Source organism: Ornithorhynchus anatinus, chromosome 3 (assembly GCF_004115215.2).
Source record: "Ornithorhynchus anatinus isolate Pmale09 chromosome 3, mOrnAna1.pri.v4, whole genome shotgun sequence".
Lineage (NCBI taxonomy): Eukaryota > Metazoa > Chordata > Mammalia > Monotremata > Ornithorhynchidae > Ornithorhynchus > Ornithorhynchus anatinus.
Window position 1 is genome coordinate 6,775,057 of NC_041730.1, and position 22,136 is coordinate 6,797,192.

The following is a 22,136-nucleotide window of genomic DNA, read 5'->3' on the forward strand; positions in this document are numbered from 1 at the left end:
CCTCAGCCTACGCCTGGAAATTCCCCATCCGGCTCGGTTTTCCAAACCCTCTTTTCTGCAGAACCTCCCGGCGGCCCGTTTCCGTCTCCGGGGAGTCTTCCCGGAATCCGCCGGGGCCTCGGCGCCCCGGCCCTCTCCCTGGCGACAGAAGGGGCGGTTGGAAGCGAGCAAGGCTGGGAGAATCTCGAGGTGCCCACCACTTTCCAAGAACGGCTCGGAAAAGTTTCACTCCAGATGGAAATGTCAGAAGGAAATGTCAGAGAGAGGAACTTATGCAAAACCGGGCCGGCTGCAACCTTCCCATCCCTCCTCCCCTGCCTCCCTGCCTGCCTCTCTCTCTCTCTCTCCCTCAATCCCTCGGTGGTATTTATTGAGCCCTCACTGCGTGCGGAGCGCCGTACTGAGCGTTTGGGAGAGCGCAGCACGACGCTCTTTCTCCCCTCCACCCCTTCCGGGGCTTCTGGAAAGCCCCGAGAAGGCGGGAGCCTTCCCAACTCTGCCGGGTTTGCAGGCGGCCCGGCTCCTTCCCGGCTTCCTTTCTGCCCACGCCCCGCGGCTCTGAAGACGGACGGGCGGACGGGGAAGGCCCCGGGCTGTCGTGCCCGGAGAACAACCTGGGAAGTGGCCGAATTACAGGCCCGAGGGGGTCGGGGTGTGCGCGTGTAGGGGGGGAAGGGGTCAGGGTGAGGCAGAGGGCGGCTTCCCGTCCTTCTTTAAGAGGGCCGAGTTCCTCTCGGCCATTCGGCCGAGACCGCAGCCTCGTTCGTGGCCAGGGACACAGACTCTGCTTCGCGGGATGGCTAGGCGGTGGCGGTGGGGGTTGGGGGTGGAAAGCGGGGGGAATGCTGGAATTTCTACCAGTGGGAGGGACGCCTGGCCACTTGTTTTGTTGTCTGTCTCCCCCTCGTACACTGTGAGCCCGTTGTTGGGGAGGGATTGTCTCCATTTGTCGCCCAATTGTTCTTTCCAGGCGCTTAGTACAGGGTTCTGCACACGGTAAGCGCTCAATAAACACCATCGAATGAATGAACGAATGACTACGAAGGCCCCTTCGCATTCCCGGCCTCTCCTCTAACCAACGGGTGCGGGGGGGGGGACCAACCGGAGGTAGAGAAGACAGCCGCGGGGCGGGGAACGGACTGGCTCGGACCACCCGGGACCCCAGGGCGGCTACCTCGATCCCCTTGCCCCTTCCCACCTCACTTGGCTGCTCTCCAGCTACAACCCGGCCGGCACGCTCGGCTCCTCAGATGCTAACCTTCTCACCGTGCCTCCGTCTCGTCTAATAGTAATAATGACCGGGGGATCTGTTAAGCGCCCACTGCGCGTCGGGCACTTGACTACGCGCCGGGGTGGATACGGGCAAATCAGGTCGGATCCAGTCCCCGTCCCACATGGGGCTCCCAATCTCGATCCCCGTTTTATAGATGAGGTAACCGAGGGCCAGAGAGGCGACCTGCCCGAGGTCACACGGTAGGTGAGTAGCGGAGCCGGAGTTAGAACCCACGACCTCTGACTCCGAGGCCCGTGCTCTGTCCACCGCGCCAAGCCGCTCGTCTCGCCACCGAGCCCTGGTCCACGTCCCGCCTCTGGCCCGGAACGCCCTCCCTCCTCGAATCCCACAGACGACCACTCTCCCCTCCTTCGAAGTCTCACTGATGACGACGATGGTATTGGTTGAGCGCTCACCACGTGCCCGGCACTGTCCTGAGCAGCGGGGTAGATACCAGGTCATCGGGTCGTCCCGCGTGGGGCTCCCAGTCTTCATCCCCATTTTGCAGATGAGGGAACTGAGGCCCGGAGAAGTGAAGCGAGTCGCCCCAGGTCACACGGCTGACAAGTGGCGGGGCCGGGATTAGAATCCACGACCTCTGACTCCCAAGCCTGTGGTCTTTCCACTGAGCCGCGCTGCTTCTCCAGCCTTGTCGAAGGCCCGTCTCCTCCAAGGGGCCTTCCCTCACTACGGTCCCCTTTCCTCTTCTCCCACTCCCTTCTGCGTCACCCTGCTTTGCTCCCTCTGCTCACCCCCCGACCCGGGCCCCACATCACTTACGTCCACATCTGTCGTTTACTGATTTCTATTACTGTCGATCTCCCTGCGTAGACTAAGCTCGTCGTGGGCAGGGAATGTGTCTGTTTCTTGGTGTATCGCCCTCTCCCAAGTGCCTAGTACAGCGCTCTGCACAGTAAGCGTTCGATAAATGTGACCGAACGAATGAATGACTCTCAGTCGTAGCCTGACTACGGGTCCCGGGGGCAGAGTTCAGCTCCGGGAATTAGGTGACCCAGGAACTAGTGCTGGACGTGGATGGCACGGCCTGGACTGCACCTGCACTTAATAATAACAACACTGAAAATAACGCGAATGACAATCCTTTGGCTCTAAAGGTGTCCATCACCTTGCCCCTTCCTACCTCAACTCCCTTCTCTCCTTCTCCATCCCAACCCGCACGCTCCGCTCCTCTGGTGCCGCTCACCTTCTCACTGGGCCTCGTTCTCGCCCGTCCCGCCGCCGACCCCTGGCCCGCGTCCTACCCCTGACCCGGACCCCCCTCCCTCCTCAAATCCGCCGAACAATGACTCTTTCCCCCTTCAAAGCCCTACTGAAGCCCACCTCCTCCAAGAGGCCTTCCCAGACTAAGCCCCCTTCTCCTCAGCTCCCCCTCTCTTCCGCGTCACCTCGACTCGCTCCCTTCGCTCTTCCCCCCATCCCCGCTCCACAGCACTTATGCACGTATCTATAAACCTATTTATTTATATTGATGCCTGTTTACTTGTTTTGATGTCTGTCTCCCCCTCCACCCGCTAGACTGTAAGCCCACTGTGGGACTGTGACTCTTAATTGCTGTACTGTACTTTCAAAGCATTCAGTACAGTGCCCTGCATACGGTAAGTTCTCAATAAATACGGCTGAATAAGTCAACGAATACTAAAGATATTGGTTAAGCGCTTACTACACATAATTAATTCTTATCCCTATTAACGGCCGTCTCCCCTCTAGACTGTAAGCTCGTTATGGGTAGGGGATGTGCCTGCTGATTCCGCTGGATGCTCCCAAAAGCTTAGTACAGCGCTCTGCAGGCAGTAGGTGCTCAATAAATATAGCTGATTGATTGATATCATCTACCAAGCACTGTAGGTATGAGATTTGTCCATTCCAAGCGCTTAGTACAGTGCTCTGCACATAGTAAGCGCTCAATAAATACTAGTGAACGAATGAGATAATCTCCTCCAAGAGGCCTTCCCCGATTAAGCCCTCGTTTCCTCTTCTCCCACTCCCTCCTGCGTCGCTCCTGTGGTTGGATCTGCTCCCTTTATTCATCCCTCCCTCAACCCCACCGCGCTTACGTCAGTATCCGTAATTTATGTATTTATATTAATGCCTGTCTCTCCCTCTAAACTGCAAGCTCCCTGCGGGCAGGGAACGCGTACGTCATTCACTCATTCCTTCGTTCAGACGTATTTATTGAGCGCTTACTGCCTGCAGAGCCCTGTACTGAGCCCTTGGGAAGTACAGTTCGGCAACGGATAGAGACAATCCCTACCCACGACGGGCTCACAGTCTAGAAGGGGAGAGACGGACATCAGAACGAGTCAACAGGCGTCGATAGCGTTATTAAAAATCGAAAGAATCGTACCTACGCTTCATTAATAACAATAAACAGAATCATGATTAGAAATACGTACATATATACACAAGTGCTGTGGGGCGGGGAGGGGGGTAGAGCAAAGGGAGTGAGTTGGGGCGATGGGGAGGAGCTGAGGAAAAGGGGGGCTCAGTCTGGGAAGGCCTCCTGGAGGAGGTGAGCTCTCAGGAGGGCTCGGAAGGGGGGAAGTGTGCTAATTTGGGGGATTTGAGTTGTCGGTTCTGTTATACTGTCCTCTCCTAAGCGCTTAACCTAACCTTCCCCCCAAGTCAAACCCTAATTAGTGAGTGATCGGTAGGCACTCGATAAATACCACTGACTGATCGATAATCAGGTCTCGAAAGGGGTCCTCAGTCTAAGTAGGAGGGCAGACGGACTTCCATCCCCATTTCGCAGATGAGGAAATCAAGGCCCAGAGAAGTGAAGCGACTTGCCCAAGGTCACGCAGCGGGTCCGGGGCAAGGCCGGGATTAGAACCCAGGCCCTCTGACTCGGACCTCGGCTCTTTCCGCCAGACCACGCCACTTCTCCGCTAACGAGGTCGCGGATCCCTTCGTGTGGATCCTCAATCTTGGCTCCTCGGTCCCGGTTCATCCGCCGTTTCTGGCAGGGGAGTCCGTCGTCCCGATTCCCCCCGCCCTCCGGGCCCCCTGCCCGTCCCCCTGACGTCCGGCCCCCCCCCGAGAATCGTCCCCTGGCCCCCGCTCTAACCACCAGACTCCGCCGACACCTAAAGAAGAACGTGAAGGAAATATGGGCGAGGCTGAGGGCAGAAGGCGGGAGAGGTTGGCTGGGGTCCCTGGCCCAAATTAAAAATGGCAGAACGTCCCCCGCGGCTCTCCCTCCCCCCGCAGCGGGCAGTGAGGGCCGGGCGCCGCATTTCCCCGATTACAAGGTGCGCGTCTTTCCAGGAAAAAACGGGCTCAAAATCGCCCTCCCTCTAGGGTCCCGGAGCTCCGAGCTCAGCAGAGACAAGCGGCAGAAGGGCGGCGACGCGGACGGCCGGAGAAGGAGGGATTCCCGAACGAGCTGGGCTCCCCCGAGCTGAGCTCCGTTGCCTCGGGCCGGCCCGAGGGGCGGAGGTCCGTCCTGCCCGGAGTTGGCGATCCTAGACGGGAGGGCCGGGGTCCACGGCTCTTCGGCCGGGCCCCTCTCTTCGCACCCGGGCCAGAAGCAGCGCGGCTCAGTGAAAAGAGCCTGGGCTTCGGAATCGGAGGTCACGGGTTCGACTCCCGGCTCTGCCACTCGTCAGCTGTGTGACTGTGGGCGAGTCACTTCGCTTCTCTGGGCCTCAGTTACCTCATCTGTAAAATGGGGGTTCTCTGTGAGCCTCACGTGGGACCAACTGATGACCCTGTATCCGCCCCAGCGCTTAGAACAGTGCTCTGCACATAGTAAGCGCTTAACAAATAGCAACATTATTAACTACGAGGGGCGCCTTTGTCTTGAAACAGACCATCTTTGGTGCGTGTTTTTTGCCCGAAAAATGTGCTCTCCTCGGTGTTTCCCTTTGGAAACGGTGGCGGTTTACGGTGCTGAACGGAAGGGAGCAGGCTCGGGGAAGACGGGGGCCCATTTTCTCTACTAAAAAAACTCTGGTCCTTTTTTTCTTTGGTTAAGCATTTAATATTTGCCAAGCACTGGACAGAGTGCCGGGACAGATCAACCTAATCAGTTTGGACCACAGTCCCTATCCCACACCCGTGGCTCACTGTCTTAATCCCCCATTTACCCCCTCCAATCTGGCTGCCGTCCCCTTCACGCCACAGAAACCACCCCCTCAAAGGTCACCAGCGATCCCCTCACCAAATCCAACAGTCTCTACTCCATCCTAATCCTCCTCGACCTCTCAGCTGCCTCTGACCCCGTTGCCCACTCCCTTCTCCTGGAAACCTCGGCTTCGCCGCCCCCGTCCTCTCCCGGTCCTTCCCTCATCTCTCCGGCCGCTCATTCTCGGTCTCTTTCACCGGCCCCTCCTCCGCCTCCCATCCCCTACCCGGGGGTGTCCCTCTAGATTCAGTTCTGGTTCCCCTCCTTTCCTCCATCTCCGCCCACTCCCTTGGAAAACTCATCTGCTCACACGGCTTCAACTATCACGTCTACGCTGACGACATCTAATCTCCATCTCCGACTCCTGCTCCCTCTCCCTCTCTGCGGCCTCGCATTTCCTCCCGCCTTCAAGACACCTCTACTTGGATGTCCTCCCGTCACCTCGAACTTAATACAGCCAACGCTGAACTTCTCCTCTTCCCACCCAAACCCTGTCCTTTGACACGACTGTCGACGGCACCACCGCCCTTCCCGTCTCACAAGCCCGTAACCCTGGCATCATCCTTGACTCCTCTCTCGTTCAACGCACGCATCCGAGCCATCACTGAATCCCGTCGGTTCCCCGGTCACAAGGTGGCCCGGATCCGCCCCCTCTCCGTCCAAACTGCGACCACGTTAACGCGAGCACTTCTCTTAGCCCGCGTCGATCACCGTGCCGGCCTCCCTGCTGACCTCCCTCTTTCCGTCTCTCCCCGCCCCTGCTGCCCGGATCGCTTTCCTTCAGAGACGTTGAGACACGTTTCCCCCCTCCTCAAGAAAGCCCAGCGGGTTGCCCATCCACCTCCACATCCAACAAAAACCCCTCGCCACTGGCTCTCGAGCAGTCGCCTTGCCCCCTCCTACCTCGCCTCGCTACTCTCCTAGTACAGCCCAGCCCGCGCACTTAGTTCCTCGAATGCCAACCTTCTCGCTGTACCTCAGTCTCCCCCGTCTCGCCACCAACCCCTCGCCCGTTTCCCACCTCCGGCCCGGCAGATAATTGCTCTCCCTCACTTCAAAACCTCCCGAGGGCCCGTCTCCTCCAAGAAGCCTTCCCCGACCGAGCCCTCCTCTCCCACTCCCTTCTGCATCACCCTGACTTGCTCCCCTCATTCACCTTCCCTCCCTCCCCACAGCACTATATGTATATATCTGTAATTTATTGGTTTAGATGAATGTCTGTCTCCCCCCTTTAGACCGTGAGCTCACTGTGGGCAGGAAATGTGTCCGTTGCTATACTGTACTCTCCCAAGTGCTTAGTACGGTGCTTGGCACAGAGTCAGCGCTCACGAAATACGACTGAACGAATGCACTGTTACAGATGAGGGGACTGAGGCCCGGAGAAGTGCAGCGACTTGCCCAAGGTCACGCAGCAGGCAAGTGGCGGAGCCGGGATTGGAACCCAAGTCCTTCTGACTCCCAGGCCCGGGCTCTGTAGACTTCTGGCTAATAATGGCACTCGCCCAGGGTCACCGGAGCAGCAAAGACGTCAGAGGATGGCCTGCCACGCCCCACCTTCGTGTTGACTGTGCGGTATTTGTTGAGCGCTCACTATGTGCCGGGACGTCTACTGCAGGCCTCCCCTTTCACCCACGGGGCGAGGGACGCCCAAGTCGAAGCATCCCGGGGTGGGGAGAGGGCAACTACGGTTGTCACCCCACCCCTGGTCCCCGCAGAACTGACGTACGTATCTTTAGAGTCGCTTGTTTCTCTTACCTGGAATTTATTTTAATTTTAATGTTTCCACTAGACTGTAAGACCCTCACTGTACTGAAAGTTTCCTGTGGGCAGAGATCGCGTCCACCGACGCTACCGTACTCTCCCCGGCGCTCAGTACGGTGCTCTGGAAGCAGCAGTGCTCCAGAGCAAACCAGTGATCTTCTTCTTGCCAAATCCAACTGCCTCTCTACTCCATCCTAATCCTCCTCGACCCCTCCGCTGCATTAAGACGCCGTGGCCACCCCCTTCCCCTGGAAACGTCATCCAACCTTGGCTTCTCCGCCTCTGTCCTCTCCTGGTTCTCCTCGTATCTCTCTGGCCGCTCATTCTCCGTCTCCTCCTCTGCTTCCCACCCCCTAAATGTGTTGGGGGATCTCTCAGGGTTCAGATCTGGGTCTCCATCTCCATTCGTTCCCTCGGAGAACTCACTCGCTCCCCTGCCTTCAACTACTCCCTCTTCCCCTACTCAAATCTCCATCTCCGGCCCTGATCCCTCTTCCTCTCTCCGGTCTCGCACTTCCCCCTCTCTTCAAGGCATCTCTATCCGGTTGTCCTCCCCTCACCTCAAACCTGACCGTCCAAAACCGAGCTCCTCATCTTCCCACTCAAATCCCATCCTCCCCCGACTTGCCCATCACCGTAGACGGCACCGCCGTCCTTCCCGTCCGCAAGCCCTCGACCTTGGCGTCACCCTTGACTCCTCTCTGTCGCTCGAGTCGCGTATTTAACCCGACGCCAAATCCCGTCGGTCCCACCTTCGCAACATCACTAAATCTGCCCTTTCCCCTCCATCCGAAGTGCTACCCCGTTAATACGGTCACTCATCCCATCCCGTCTGGATTGCCGCATCGGCCTCCTCGCTGATGTCTCAGCCCCGTCCCTCCCCGCTCCGGGCTACCCTTCCCTCTGCTGCCCGGATCATTTTTCTACAAAAACGTTCTGGACCCGTCACCCCCCTCCTGCAAACGCCCCAGTGGTGGCCCCTCCACCTCCGCATCAACCATAAACTTCTCACCGCTGGCTTTAAAGCAGTCCACGACCTCGCCCCCTCCGACCTCACTCCGCTTCTCTCCTTCCCCAAGCCGGCCCGCACGCTCCGCTCCTCTGATGCTCACCATCTCGCTGGGCCTCCGCCTCCGTCTCGACCGGCTGGCCGCCGCTCCCTGGCCCGCATCCCACCTCCGGCCCGGAACGCCCTCCCTCCTCCAATCCGCCAGATGACGACTCTCCCCGCCTCCGAAGCCCCGCCTTGAAGGCCCACCTCCTCCGAGAGGCCTTCCCCGACTGAGCCCCACTTTTCCTCCTCTCCCACTCCCTTCTGCCTCGCCCCGACTCGCTCCCTTTGCTCGTCCCCCCGCTCCCAGGCCCACAGCACTCACGGACGGATCTGTCATTTTATTTATTTGTATCGTTGTCTGTGTCCCCCACTCTAGACTGTAAGCTCACTGTGGGCAGGGAATGTGACTGTTTCTTGCCGTACTGTACTCTCCCAAGCGCTTAGTACGACGCTCCGCACACAGTAAGCGCTCCATAAATACGACTGAGTGAGTGAATGACTGAAAGAACTACCGATACCGGTAAACACCAATTCAAAAGAGAAATCAGCGACAGATGAGGAGCAGCGTGGCCTAGTGGAAAGAGCCTGGGCCTGGGAATCAGAGGACCTGGGTTCTAATCCCAGCGCTGCCAGGTGCCTGCTCCGTGACCTTGGGCAAGTCACTTCGCTTCTCTGGGCCTCCGTTTCCACATCTGTAAAGCGGGGATTCAATTAGCCCGTTCTCCCTCCCAATTAGACTCTGAGTCCCACGTGGGACCGGGCCCCGTGTCTGACCAAACGAACTTCCACCTACCCACAGTTGAGGATAGGGCTTGCCACAGAGGAAGCATTTAATATAACGACAGGAAGTGCTACAAACGTTTAAGTACAAGAGTAAAGCACGGATCAACCTTCTGGATGCCCAACGTGACCAAGACTTCAGTCTAAGCATTGGCCTTCCAGTGACACACGGACTCATTAACTCCGCCATCGGCGGTGTCTTCTTCAAATAATAATAAGAATAATGGCGTTTGTTAAGCCCTTAGCATGTGCCAGGCACTGTACTAAGCACTGGGGTAGATTCAGATTGATTGATTGATTGATTGATTGATTTTGCTAATGAGATGTCCATCCCCTCGGTTCTATTTATTGCTATTGTTTTGATGAGATGTCCATCCCCTCGATTCTATTTATTGCTATTGTTTCTGTCTGTCTGTCTCCGCCGATTAGACTGTGAGCCCGTCAATAGGCAGGGACCGTATCTGTTGCCGACTCGTACATTCCAGGCGCTTAGTACAGTGCTATGCACATAGTAAGCGTTCAGTAAATACTATCGAATGAATGAATTCAGATCGGTAGAACCCCTGCGTACACAAATACCACTGAATGTGGCCCGTGGCCCCTTCTAAATTGGAAGCTCCTAGAGGGCAGGGATCCCGTGTACTGACTCTACTGTACTCTCCAGAGCACTTAGGTAATAATGATAATAATAATAATAATAATGTCGGTATTCGTTAAGCGCTTACTATGTGCAGAGCACCGTCCTCAGCGCTGGGGGAGATACGGGGTCATCGGGTCGTCCCACGTGAGGCTCACGGTCTTCATCCCCATTTTCCGGATGAGGTCACTGAGGCCCCAGAGAAGTGAAGTGACTTGCTCACGGTCACCCAGCTGACAAGCGGCAGAGCCGGGATTCGAACTCATGACCTCTGACTCCCACGCCCGGGCTCTTTCCACCGAGCCACGCCGCTGACCTGCACCCAGGTAAACGCTCAATAAACATCACTGATCGACTGATCCCCGCTCTCCAAAACTAAGGCTCCCTGGCCTTAATTTTTTTACGGTATCTGTTTAGCGCTCACCACGTGCCGGGCACTGTACTCAATGCTGGGGTAGATGCCGCCAATCGGGTCGGACACAGTCCCCGTCCCGCTTGGGGCTCACAGCCTTCATCCCCGTTTGACGGGCGAGGGAACCGAGGCACCGAAAAGTTAAGCTGGGAGGCAGCGTAGCCCAGCGGGAGCCGGAGAACTTGGGTCCGAAGCCCGGCTCCGCATCTTGCCTGCCCCGTGACCTCGAGCGGGTCACTCAACCTCTCTGTGCTTCCCATTCCTCGTCTGTCAAATGGGGATTTCACACCTGTTTCGGTTGTATCTACCCCAGCGCTCAGAACAGTGCTTGACCCAGAGTAAGAGCTTAACAACAACAAAAGAGTGACCAACGGGAGAGCCAGGACTAGAACCGAGGTCCTTCTGCTTCCCAGGCCCGTGAATTTCAAATCCACGCAGCAAGAACCCCCCCCCCCCCCCCCCGCCCAGAGCAGCCCCTCTCCCTAAATCCCTTCCCAGCGTGGCTCAGGGGAAAGAGCCCGGGCTTGGGAGTCAGAGGTCATGGGTTCGACCCCCGGCTCCGCCACTTGTCAGCTGTGTGACTGTGGGCGAGTCGCTTCACTTCTCTGGGCCTCGGTTACCTCATCTGTAAAATGGGGATTAACTGTGAGCCTCACGTGGGACGACCCGATGACCCCGTATCTCCCCCAGCGCTCAGAACGGTGCTCGGCACAGTAAGCGCTTAACGGATACCATCGTTACTATTATTAAAATGGGGATTCAGACTGTGAGCCTCACGTGGGACGACCCGATAGCCCCGTATCTCCCCCAGCGCTCAGAACGGTGCTCTGCACATAGTAAGCGCTTAATACCAACATTATTATTATTACCGGGGCCTATCTGCTCCTAAACTCGCTGATCTCTCCCAAGAGCTGTGATAGCGTCAAGGGAGCAGAAGGCTTTATTTATTTAGTCAACTCCTTCAGCCTGATCTACTTGTACTTCCAGCTCCACCCTCCACAACTCACTCCCGTCCAACTCGGCGGCTCCCCGGATCTCACCCAAGTCAGTCAATCGATCTACATTCTATTTACTGAGCGCTTACTGTGTGCAGAGCACTGTACGGGGCGCTTGGGAGAATAGAAAGGGTGAAGCAGCGTGGCTAAGTGGAAAGGGCCCGGGCTTGGGAGTCAGAGGTCATGGGTTCGAATCCCGGCTCTGCCGCTCGTCAGCTGTGTGACCGTGGGCAAGTCACTTCACTTCTCTGGTCCTAAATCACCTCATCTGGAAAATGGGGATTAAGGTTGTGAGCCTCACGTGGGACAACCTGATGACCCTGTTTCTATCCCAGCGCTTAGTGCTCTGCACATAGTAAGCGCCTAACAGATACCAACATTATTATTATTATTATTATTATTATAAACAGACATATTCCCTGTCTACAATGAGCTCACGGCCCGGGAGGCAGGGGAAGCCAGACAAGCGGCGCGGCTCAGTGGATCCAGCCCGGCTTGGGAGTCGGAAGGTCGTGGGTTCTGATCCCGGCTCCACCCCCCGCCTGCCGTGTGACCTGGGGTCCTCTCCCGGTTCTCCTCCCGTCTCTCCGGCCGGTCCTTCTCGGTCTCCTTCGCGGGCGCCTCCTCCCCCTCCCACCCTTCAACTGTCGGAGTTCCTCGAGGGACAGTTCTCGGCCCTCTTCCGTTCTCCGTTTACACTCACTCCCTCGGTGGACTCATCCGCTCTCATCTATCTCGACTACCATCTCTACGCGGATGACACGCGGATCTCCATCTCCGCCCCCGTCCTCTCCCCCTCCCTTCGGGCTCGCGTCTCCTCCCGCCTCCGGGACGTCTCCGCCCGGATGTCGGCCCGCCGCCTCAAACTCGACGTGAGCGAGACCGAGCTCCTCATCTTCCCTCCCGAGCCCGGTCCTCTCCCGGACTTCCCTATCGCCGCGGACGGCACGGCCGTCCTTCCCGTCTCTCGGGCCCGCGATCTCGGTGTCGTCCTCGACTCGTCTCTCTCGTTCGCCCCGCGCGTCCTCTCCGTTACCGAGACCCGCCGGTCTCGCCTCTACGATATCGCCGAGATCCGCCCTCTCCTCTCCACCCGGACGGCTACCTTACCGCTACGGGCTCTCGTCATATCCCGGCTGGACTACCGCGTCGGCCTTCTCTCCGACCTCCCTTCCTCCTCTCTCGCCCCGCTCCGGTCTGTCCTTCGCTCCGCCGCCCGGCTCATCTTCCCGCAGGGACGCCCTGGGCCCGTCACTCCCCTTCTCAAACACCTCCGGCGGTTGCCCATCGACCTCCGCTCCAAACAAAAACTCCTCACTCTGGGCTTCGAGGCTCTCCGTCACCTCGCCCCTTCCCACCTCTCCTCCCTTCTCTCTTTCCTCCGCCCACCCCGCACGCTCCGCTCCTCCGCCGCCCGCCTCCTCGCCGTCCCCCGGTCTCGCCCGTCCCGCCGTCGACCCCCGGGCCGCGTCCTCCCGCGGTCCCGGGACGTCCTCCCTCCTCGCCTCCGCCAGACCGATTCTCTTCCCCTCTTCGAAACCCTACTTAAAACTCACCTCCTCCGAGAGGCCTTCCCAGACCGAGCTCCCCTTCTCCCTCTACTCCCTCTACCACCCCCCCCTTCGCCTCTCCGCAGCTTAACCCTCTTCTCCCCCCTTTCCCTCTGCTCCTCCCCCTCTCCCCTCCCGTCCCCTCGGCACCGTATACTCGTCCGCTCGACTGTATATATCTTCGTTACCCTATTTATTTTGTCAATGAAATGTACATCGCCTCGATTCTATTTAGTCGCCGTCGGTTTTTACGAGACGTTCTTCCCCTCGACTCTATCTATCGCCACCGTCCTCGTCCGTCCGTCTCCCCCGATCAGACCGTGAGCCCGTCAAACGGCAGGGACTGTATCTGTTGCCGACCTGTTCATTCCAAGCGCTTAGTACGGTGCTCTGCACATAGTAAGCGCTCAATAAATACTACTGAATTAACGAATTCACTTCTCTGGCCCTCAGTCACCTCATCTGTCGAATGGGGATTAAGACCGTGGAGCGTCACGTGGGACAGGGACCGCGTCCACAATGATGAACTTCTGTCGGCGCTTAGAACGGTGCCTGGCACATAGTAAGCACCTAACAAGTACCGCGATTATTATTACATCATTAGTATTAACAGCAAGTGTTTATCACAGGGCCCAGCACTCAGTCGGGCCTCGGTACGGACCGCTACTTGACTTTACACTCGTCCCCGCCCTTCCCCCTCACGGTTCTTCCTCCCCTTTGGGAGGAGACGACCCCCCCCCCCCCTCACGGCCCCCCTTCCCCAGGGGTGAGGGAAGGGACGGGGCCAAGGTCGTCCCGTTCGGCGGGAGCGCGGCTCGGAAGGCAGCCGCCCCCCTCCTCCGCCCGACTGGGGCCGCTGAGATTTCCGAGCCACAAATCAGGGAAGGAACCGCGGAGGCGGTGACACGCTCCCTTCCGCCGGTCGGTTCGGAGGCGAAGCCACTCCCAGGGAAGGGGGTGACTCATCAGCGCCCGCCTCACCGCGGCCCGGGGTCTTTCCAGCCTTGGGTGTCGGGCGAGGAGTTCCCTCGCGGCTCGGTCTCGGCCCGGTTCCGCGTCCACGCTCCGCAGCGGGGGACCCGAGAGGGGCCGCGAGGCCAGCGACGGGAGCGAGGCCGGTGCCGGGACCCCCCCGAGTCCCGCCTCTCCCGACGAACCGCCGCAGGCCGGCCGGGGCCGGGCCGAGCGCCGAGAGGCCGGCCGGGATCGAACCCGGCTCCCCGTTTTTTTATTTTATGGCACCCGTTCAGTGCTTCCTCTATGTCAGTGACCGTACTGAGCGCTGGGGTAGGTAGGTTGGATACAGTCCCTGTCCCTCACGGGGCTCACGGTCTTAATCCCCATTCTGCAGATGTGGTAACTGAGGCCCGGAGAAGCGAGGTGACCCGCCCCGGGTCACGCAAGAGACAAGTGGCGGAGCCAGGATTGGACCCCAGGTCCTTCTCGTATCTGTAATATTTTTATTTCTCTTCATATCTATTCTTCTATTGAGAAGCGGCGTGGCTCACTGGAAAGAGCCCGGGCTTGGGAGTCGGGGGTCATGGCTTCAAATTCTGGCTCTGCCACTTGGCAGCTGTGGGACCGTGGGCAAGTCACTTCGCTTCCTTGTGCCTCAGTGACCTCATCTGTCAAATGGGGACGAAGACCGGGAGCCTCACGTGGGACGACCCGATGACCCCGTATCTCCCCCAGCGCTTAGAACGGTGCTCTGCACCTAGTAGGCGCTTAACATATACCGACATCATTATCAATATCTGTCTCCCTCCCTAGACTTTAAGCGCTTTGTGGGCAGGGACCGTATCCGTTTATTGTTCTACCATACTCTCCCAAGCGCTTAGTACAGCGCTCTGCACACTGTAAGCGCTCGATAAATACGGCCGACAGACTCCGGGCCCGGGCTCTGTCCGCTAGGCCACACCGCTTCTCGGGACGGCGAGGTTCAGTCGCGGCCGGGTGTGGCCCTGGCGAATGGGGCGGGTGGGTTGAGGTCGCATCGGAGAGGCGGGTGAATAATAATAATGGTGGTATCCGTTAAGCGCTTACTATGCGCGAAGCACTGTTCTAAGCGCTGGGGGGATACAAGGTGAACAGGTTGTCCCACGAGGGGCTCACGGTTTTGAATCCCCGTTTTACGGATGAGGTAACTGAGGCACAGAGAAGTTCAGTCACTTGCCCCAAGTCACACAGCTGGCAAGCGGCGGAGCCGGGATTCGAACCCATGACCTCGGACTCCCAAGCCCGGGCTCTTTCCACTGAGCCACGGGTGAAGGGGTCCCCTCCCGTCGACCCGCTCCCGCCGGGGGGGGGCGGCGACGGCGGGGGGGTGACCGGTCCGCCGGCCGCCGGCACCGGCCCGCCTGGGGGCCGGCACTTACCCGCTCGTCCTTTCAGTCGTATTTATCGGGCGCTTACCGTGTGCAGAGCACTCTACTAGGCTCTTGGAGAGTCCAGTTCAGCCATAAAGGACAACCTCCGCCCACAGCGAGCTCATCCGGCATTTATTTATTTCCATTAATGTCTGCCTCCCCCTCTAGACCGTAAGCTCGTCGTGGGCGGGGAATGTGTTGCGCTCCCGCAAGCGCTTACCGGAGTGCTCTGCACACGGTAAGCGCAGCGTGGCTCAGTGGAAAGAGCCTGGGCTTCGGAGCCAGAGGTCACGGGTTCGACTCCCGGCTCCGCCACTCGTCAGCTGTGTGGCCGTGGGCGAGTCGCTTCACTTCTCTGGGCCTCGGTTCCCTCAACTGGAAAATGGGGATTAACTACGTGCCAAGTACTGTTCTTAAGCGCTGGGGGGATACGAGGTGATCGGGTTGTCTCACGTGGGGCTCACCGTCTTCTCGATGCCCATTTTACGGATGAGGAAACCGAGGCCCAGTGAAGTGACTCGCCCAAAGTCACCCAGCCGACAAGCGGCGCAGCCGGGCTCAGAACCCGCGACCTCTGACTCCCAAGCCCGGGCTCTTTCCACTGAGCCGCGCCGCTTCTCCGCACGATACAACAGGGCCGGCGAGGGGCCGATCCCTTCCCGCCGAGTCGCTCACAGTCTAGCGGGGAATCTGAAAAATCTCGCCTAATCTAAATCTAAACCCTCATCTAACCCCGTACGAGTTACGGGTCGGGGAAGCGGCGGAGGCCCGGGAGTCAGAGGTCGCGGGTTCTGATCCCGGCGAGTCACTTCACTCCCCCGGGCCTCGGTTCCCTCATCCGTCAAATGGGGATTAAGGCCGTGAGCCCCGTGTGGGACGGGGACCGCGTCCAACCCGATCAGCTTGCGTCCACCCCGGCGTTTAGAACAGCGCTCGACACGTAGTACTGTGGGGCTGGGGGTGACTATCGAAGTGCTCAGGAGGGACTGGACCCAAAGGCGCAGACGACACAGAGACGGGGGGGGGGGGTGGATCTGGGGGGCGGGGGAGAGGTGACGGTAGTCAGGAAAGGCTTCCTCATTCCCGGGCAGGGCCCGTGCAGAACGGAGAACGGTTCAACATCCTCTTTCTTTCCGCTCGCTCCCCCCTCCGGGGACAATCCGGCCCCGCCTCTCCCCCCTTTCGTCTCGTCGATTTATTAGGATGCCGTCTCGGCGCCCTGTCACCTGGGGGAACGGGGCCCCGGCTTCGAAAATCCACTTCGTTTCAGCTCACCTAAAAGCCGTAACAATTCCCTTCCGCTGGCAGCCGGGTGGTTTCTCTCTGCCTCTCCGACCGGCCGAAATGAATCTCCCCGGCTCCACGTCCGTCTCCCGAGAGGCCCCTCCTCCGGGAGGTCTCCCCTGATTCACCGCCCACCTCTCAGCCGGTCCCGCCGCCCCAAACCCGGGCGCGCGCGCTCGGCAGTGGATTCGTTGAATCATCCGCGCTCCGCCCGGGGATCCGCAGGGCGGCCTAGCGGAGAGAGCTCGGGCCTGGGAGTCGGGGCTCCGGACCCGGCTCCGCCTCCTGCCTGCTGCGTGACCTTGGCCGAGTCACTTCACCGGCCCTCGGTTCCCTTGTCTCATCAAAACGGGGAGGAGCCGCTCGTCCTCCGCTCCGTCCCCGCCGCGCCGCACCGTGAGATCCACGTGGGGCAGGGATGGCGTGCAATCTGCTTGAATTTTATCATCTATCCCCCCCCGTCTAGCGCAGCGCTTGGGACGTAGCAAGCGCTTACCGAATCCCCCAATTATTACTCTGTCCGCCGTTTCCCTTCGTAATCTTGGTATCTGGGTCCACTTGGGTCTATCGCCTAAGCGCCTCTGTTGCTTCCGTTAGACTGGGAGCTCCCGGGAGACGAGGACCGTGTCTCCCAACTGCGGCACGGCCCAGTGGATACGCCGTGGGTCTGGGAGTCGGAAGATCCCGGCTTCCAGTCTGCCGAGTCTGCCGTGTGACCTCGGGCAGGTCACCTCCCCGGGCCTCAGTTCCCTCAACTGGAAAATGGGGTTTCATCCATTCATTCGATAGTATCTCTTGAGCCCTTGATTCTGTTTATTGCCACTGTTCTTGTCTGTCTCCCCCGATCAGACCGTGAGCCCGTCAAAGGGCAGGGACCGTCCCTATCTGTTGCCGATCCGTCCATTCCAAGCGCTTAGTGCGGTGCTCTGCACATGGTAAGCGCTCAGTAAATGCTACCGAATGAACGAACCAATGAATGCAGAGCACTGTCCCAAGCGCTTGGAACGGACGATTCGGCGCCGGTTAGAGACCGTCCCCGCCCAGTGACGGGCTCGCAGTCGAAACGGGGGAGACGGACGGCAGAGCAAAGCAAGCACCGTGAGCCCCAGGTGGGCCGGGGCTTAGTGCGGTGGCTGGCACATAGCCAGCGCTCAACAAACACCCCTATTATTTTTATTAGAGCCAGAGCTGCCATTGACCCTCTAGGCACTGTGGGGAGGCGGGGTGAAGCGGGGGGACGACCCCCCCTCGCCCCCGTGCCAGCTGTTCTCTCCCTCCCTCGGGCTTCGAACGCCCCCGTCTTCGGCGCCTTAGTCAAAAAAAAAAAAAAGTCCGTGTTCTCCCGGCTCTAGTCAGACTATTTCAGTCGGCTCTCGGGGATGGGAGCCAAATGGAGGAAGGGGCCGACTGAATCGATAACGACGAGATCACCCACGGCCTCGATTTAAGCCATGGATTCTCCTGTCCCTCCCCCTTCCGGGCCTCCATCTGAGCTGCCGAGAGACAGCGCCGCCGTCAGGCTTTCGCCCGGCTTCCGTAAGAGGCCCGCGTGAGGAGCGGCCACCTCCGAAAGCGGGTGCCGGGAGGGAGGAGGCGACCGAGGACCCGGATCGTGTGCTGATGGATAATCAGCCGGCACTGAAATCACAAGTTGACGGACCGGGGGGTAGCCAGGGCTTTATTTCCCGCCCCCCCCCCCCCCCGAGTCACACTGGGCCCATTTTGCAGTCCTCACCCCCGAAGGAGGAGGAGATGCGGGAATAATCGAGGGACCCAGAACGGAGAGCTAGTAGAAACATTTACTTCGCAAATTCACGGCACCCTAACCGCCACCGGCCCCGTCCAGACTCTCATCGATCGATCCGTGCTATTTATCGAGTGCCTACTGTGCGCAGAGGACCGGACTGAATACTTGGGGGCATCCGGTACGAGAGTCGCCCCCGAATCACGGCTCCGGCTTCCTTCCTGGAATAGCCCGATCCAATGGGATGAGGGTGAAATCGGGTCGGGTCCCGGCCCCGGCCTTTGTCACGGCCTGCCGGGGGGCCTCGGGCACCGTACTTAACCTCTCCGGGCCTCGGCTTTCTCATCTGTAAAATGGGGATGAGAAGGCGGGGCTCTGTCTCTCAAAAGGGGAGGTTCTGAGGATGAGATGAAATCAGCGGTGGCCAACCACCCTGTAAATTCAAGGCCCTCTTCATAATGACGGCGGCGTTTGCACAGCGCTTGCTCCGTGCCCAGCACTGTACCGAGCGCTGGGGTAGATGCGAGCTCAGCGGGTCGGACACGGTTCCCGTCCTTCACTGGGCTCAGGGCCCGAGTAGGACGGAGAGCAGTTATTAAGTCTCCATTTTCAGATAAGGAAACTGAGGCCCAGTGAAGTGACTTGCCCAAGGTCACACAGTGGCAAGAGCCAGAATTAGAACTGAGGCGGGGCTGTGGGGGAGGCTAAAGGACCTGGGTTCTAATCCCGACTCCGCCAACTGTCCCCTGTGTGACCTTGGGCAAATCACTTCACTGTTCTGGACCTCGGTATCCTCCGCTGTAAAGTGGGGGTTAAACCCTCCTCCCTTCTTCTTAAACTGTGAGCCCCACGTGGGCTACCGTTCGACTGTACTCTCCTAAGCGCTCACTACAGTGCCCTGCGCATAGAAAGTGCTCAATAAATACGTCCGACTCCCGGCTACGCGCATCATCTCAAAGCTCCATTCCTCTCCTCGGGAGCCTCCGGTCGGCCGAGCGGTCAACGGTGTGCAGTGAGCGCTTACGGCGGGCTCAGCACTGTGCTAAATGCTTGGGAGAGGACAATAAGCCCGCTGTGGGCAGGGATGGTCTCTCTTTATTGCTGAATTGTACTTTCCAAGCGCTGAGTACAGCGCTCTGCACCCAGTAGGTGCTCAACACATACAACTGAATGAATGAACAATATAACAGAGTTGGCGATAATGACTGTGGTATTTATTAAGCGCTTACTCCGTGCCGGGCACTGTACTAAGCACTGGGATGGTTACAAGCAAACCGGGTTGGACACGGTCCCTGTCCCGCACGAGGCTCCCAGCCTCAATCCCCCTTTTATAAATGAGGTAACGGAGGCCCAGAGGAAGTGAAGTGACTTGTCCAAGGTCACACAGCAGACCAGTGGCAGAGCCGGGATCGGAACCCACGACCTTCTGACTCCCAGGCCCGGGCTCTAGCCACTAAGTCACGCCGTGAGCCCGACGGTGGGCAGGGATGGTCTCTACCTGTTGCCGAATCGTACATTCCGAGAGCTTGGTGTGGTGTTCTGCACGTAGTAAGCGCTCAAGAGATACGATTGAATGAATGAATGCTTAGAGAAGCAGCGTGGCTCAGTGGAAAGAGGCCGGGCTTGGGAGTCAGAGGTCATGGGTTCGAATCCCGTCTCTGCCACGTGTCCCCTGTGTGACTGTGGGCGAGCCACTTAATTTCTCAGTTCCCTCATCTGGAAAACGGGGATGAAGACTGTGAGCCTCACGTGGGACGACCCGATGACCCTGTATCTCCCCCGGCGCTTAGAACGGTGCTCGGCACGTAATGAGCGCTTGACAAATACCGACATTATTATTATTATTCTCCGTGACCCGGGAATCTTCCGTCCCTCCCTCTCGTTCCAGGTTATTTTTCCTTCCTCCGGCCTCGGATGGGCTTCCGGGTTGGGGCTGGAACACGAGTCGGATGGGAGAGGTGGGGGGTAACCGGATAGGGAGCCCCGTCCCCCTCCCCCACAGCACCCCACGGGGGTCCCTCAGGAGTCTCTGGGGCTCCCGTCCTCCCCACAAGCCCCCCTCACTCTACGTGCCGCCGCGGAACACCTACTTATTCTCCGCTCGCCCCCTAGCCCGGCTCTGCCACTCGTCAGCCGTGTGACCGTGGGCAAGTCACTTCACTCCTCTGGGCCTCAGTTCCCTCAACTGTAAAAATGGGGATGAAGACTGTGAGCCGCACGTGGGACGACCCGACGACCCTGTATCTCCCCCGGCGCTTAGAACGGTGCTCTGCACGTAGTAAGTGCTTAACAAATACCGCCATCATTATTATCGTTACCACCCCCCAACCCAAAAGGGCCCATCCCGTGGCCCACGGTTGGAGCGGTGGAGGGACACGGAGCGTCCACGGGTCTCCTTCTGTCCATGCCCACTTTCAGCTTATTCCCTGGCGGCGGGGAAAGAGAGGAGGGAGGAGGAAGAAGGAAAGAGGAAGAAGGAAGGGGAGAGCAGGAGGAGGCCCCTTCTCTCTCTTCATAATAATAATAATAATGTTGGTATTTGTTAAGCGCTTACTATGTGCAGAGCACTGTTCTAAGCGCCGCGGTAGACACAGGGGAATCGGGTCGTCCCACGCGGGGCTCACAGTCTTAATCCCCATTTTCCAGATGAGGTAACTGAGGCACAGAGAAGTGAAGCGACTCGCCCACGGTCACCCAGCTGACAAGTGGCAGAGCCGGGAGTCGAACCCGTGACCTCTGACTCCGAAGCCCAAGCTCTTTCCACTGAGCCCCGCTGCTTATCAGCCCCCACACGGCGGACACCGCTGAGTTCACCCAGAGGTGTGACCTGGCGGAAAGAGCTCGGGCCTGGGAGTCAGAGGACCTGGCTTCTAATCCTGCCCCCGCCACTTGCCGGCTGTGGGCGACCCTGGGCAAGCCATTTCCCTTCTCTGGGCCTCGGTTTCCTCATCTGTAAAAGGGGGATTCGATGCTAGTGATAACGATGGCATTTGTTGAGCGCGTACTACGTGCCAAGCACCGTACCAAGCGCCGGGATGGATAGAAGGTACTGGGGTTGCCCCACGTGGGGCTGACAGTCTTAATCCCCATTTTACAGATGAGGTAACAGGCACAGGGAAGGTACGTGGCTTGCCCAAGGTCACGCAGCAGACAAGCGGAGGAGCCCACGTCCTCTGACTCCCAAGCCCTTAGTCGTTCCACTAAGCCACGCCGCTTCACTCCTGATACTATCAACGGTATCCGTCAAGCCCCCACCTTGTGCCAGGCACCGTACTGAGCGTCGGGGTGGATACAGACGACCCAGGTTGGACGCAGTCCCTGTCCCAGGTCGGGCCCCCGGTCTCGATCCCCATTTTCCAGATGAGGTCACTGAGGCCCAGAGAAGCGAAGTGACTTGCCCAGGGTCACGGAGCACCCAAGCGGAGAAGCCAGGATTAGAACCCACGACCTTCTGGCTCTACCCCACCACGCCGTGCGTAGACACGCGTAGTTCTCCCTCCTGCTTAGACCGTGAGGCTCGTGAGGGGCAGAGAACCTGCCTGACCCGACCATCTTGTACTGACACCAGGGCTTAGTGCAACGAATGGCGCACGGTGAGCGCTGAACAAATCTCACAGTTACCATCAGGAGCTGTAGCCGCTGACGACGGTGCTCTGCACGTAGTACGCGCTCCATAGATAAATACTATTGAATGAATGGACCATCACGTGTTCCCAACCCCTCTGACTTGATAAAACGGAACTCACCATCAGCTCTTGATCCTTCTGTTGGCTCCTTTCTTCCGCCGAGCTAAATATAAAGAATAAAAACCAAAAGAAAAAAAAAAAATGGAGAATTACGTTACCCTCATTACCTCTCAGGAATTCTGCTGAGCATCTGGCGGCGGGGAGGATGTGGCGAGGTTGCGTGGAGAGAGAAGAGAACTCTCCAGGTCAGGACTCTCGTCTACTCCATCCCGCTGAGCTTCCCGCCGCCCGTCTCTCCCCGCTCCAGTCCGCACTTCACTCCGCTGCCCGGATCTTTTCTCTACAGAGACAACCGCTCGGTCCACGTCTCCCCTCTCCTCGAAAACCTCCACCGGTAACCCAGCCACCTCCGCATCAAACAGAAACTCTTTACCACTGACTTCAAAGCAC

General features: G+C 58.7%; 1 protein-coding gene across 1 annotated transcript in view; it reads right to left on the reverse strand.

The window, feature by feature from the left end:
• Nucleotides 1–21,789, reverse strand: part of PC (pyruvate carboxylase) — a 100,516-nt gene extending 78,727 nt beyond the window's left edge. The window contains 1 exon segment of the mRNA XM_029059810.2: nucleotides 21,747–21,789. Coding sequence (XP_028915643.1) covers nucleotides 21,747–21,749 — 3 coding nt within the window. The 5' untranslated portion in view covers nucleotides 21,750–21,789.
• Between the last annotated feature and the right edge of the window lie 347 nt (nucleotides 21,790–22,136).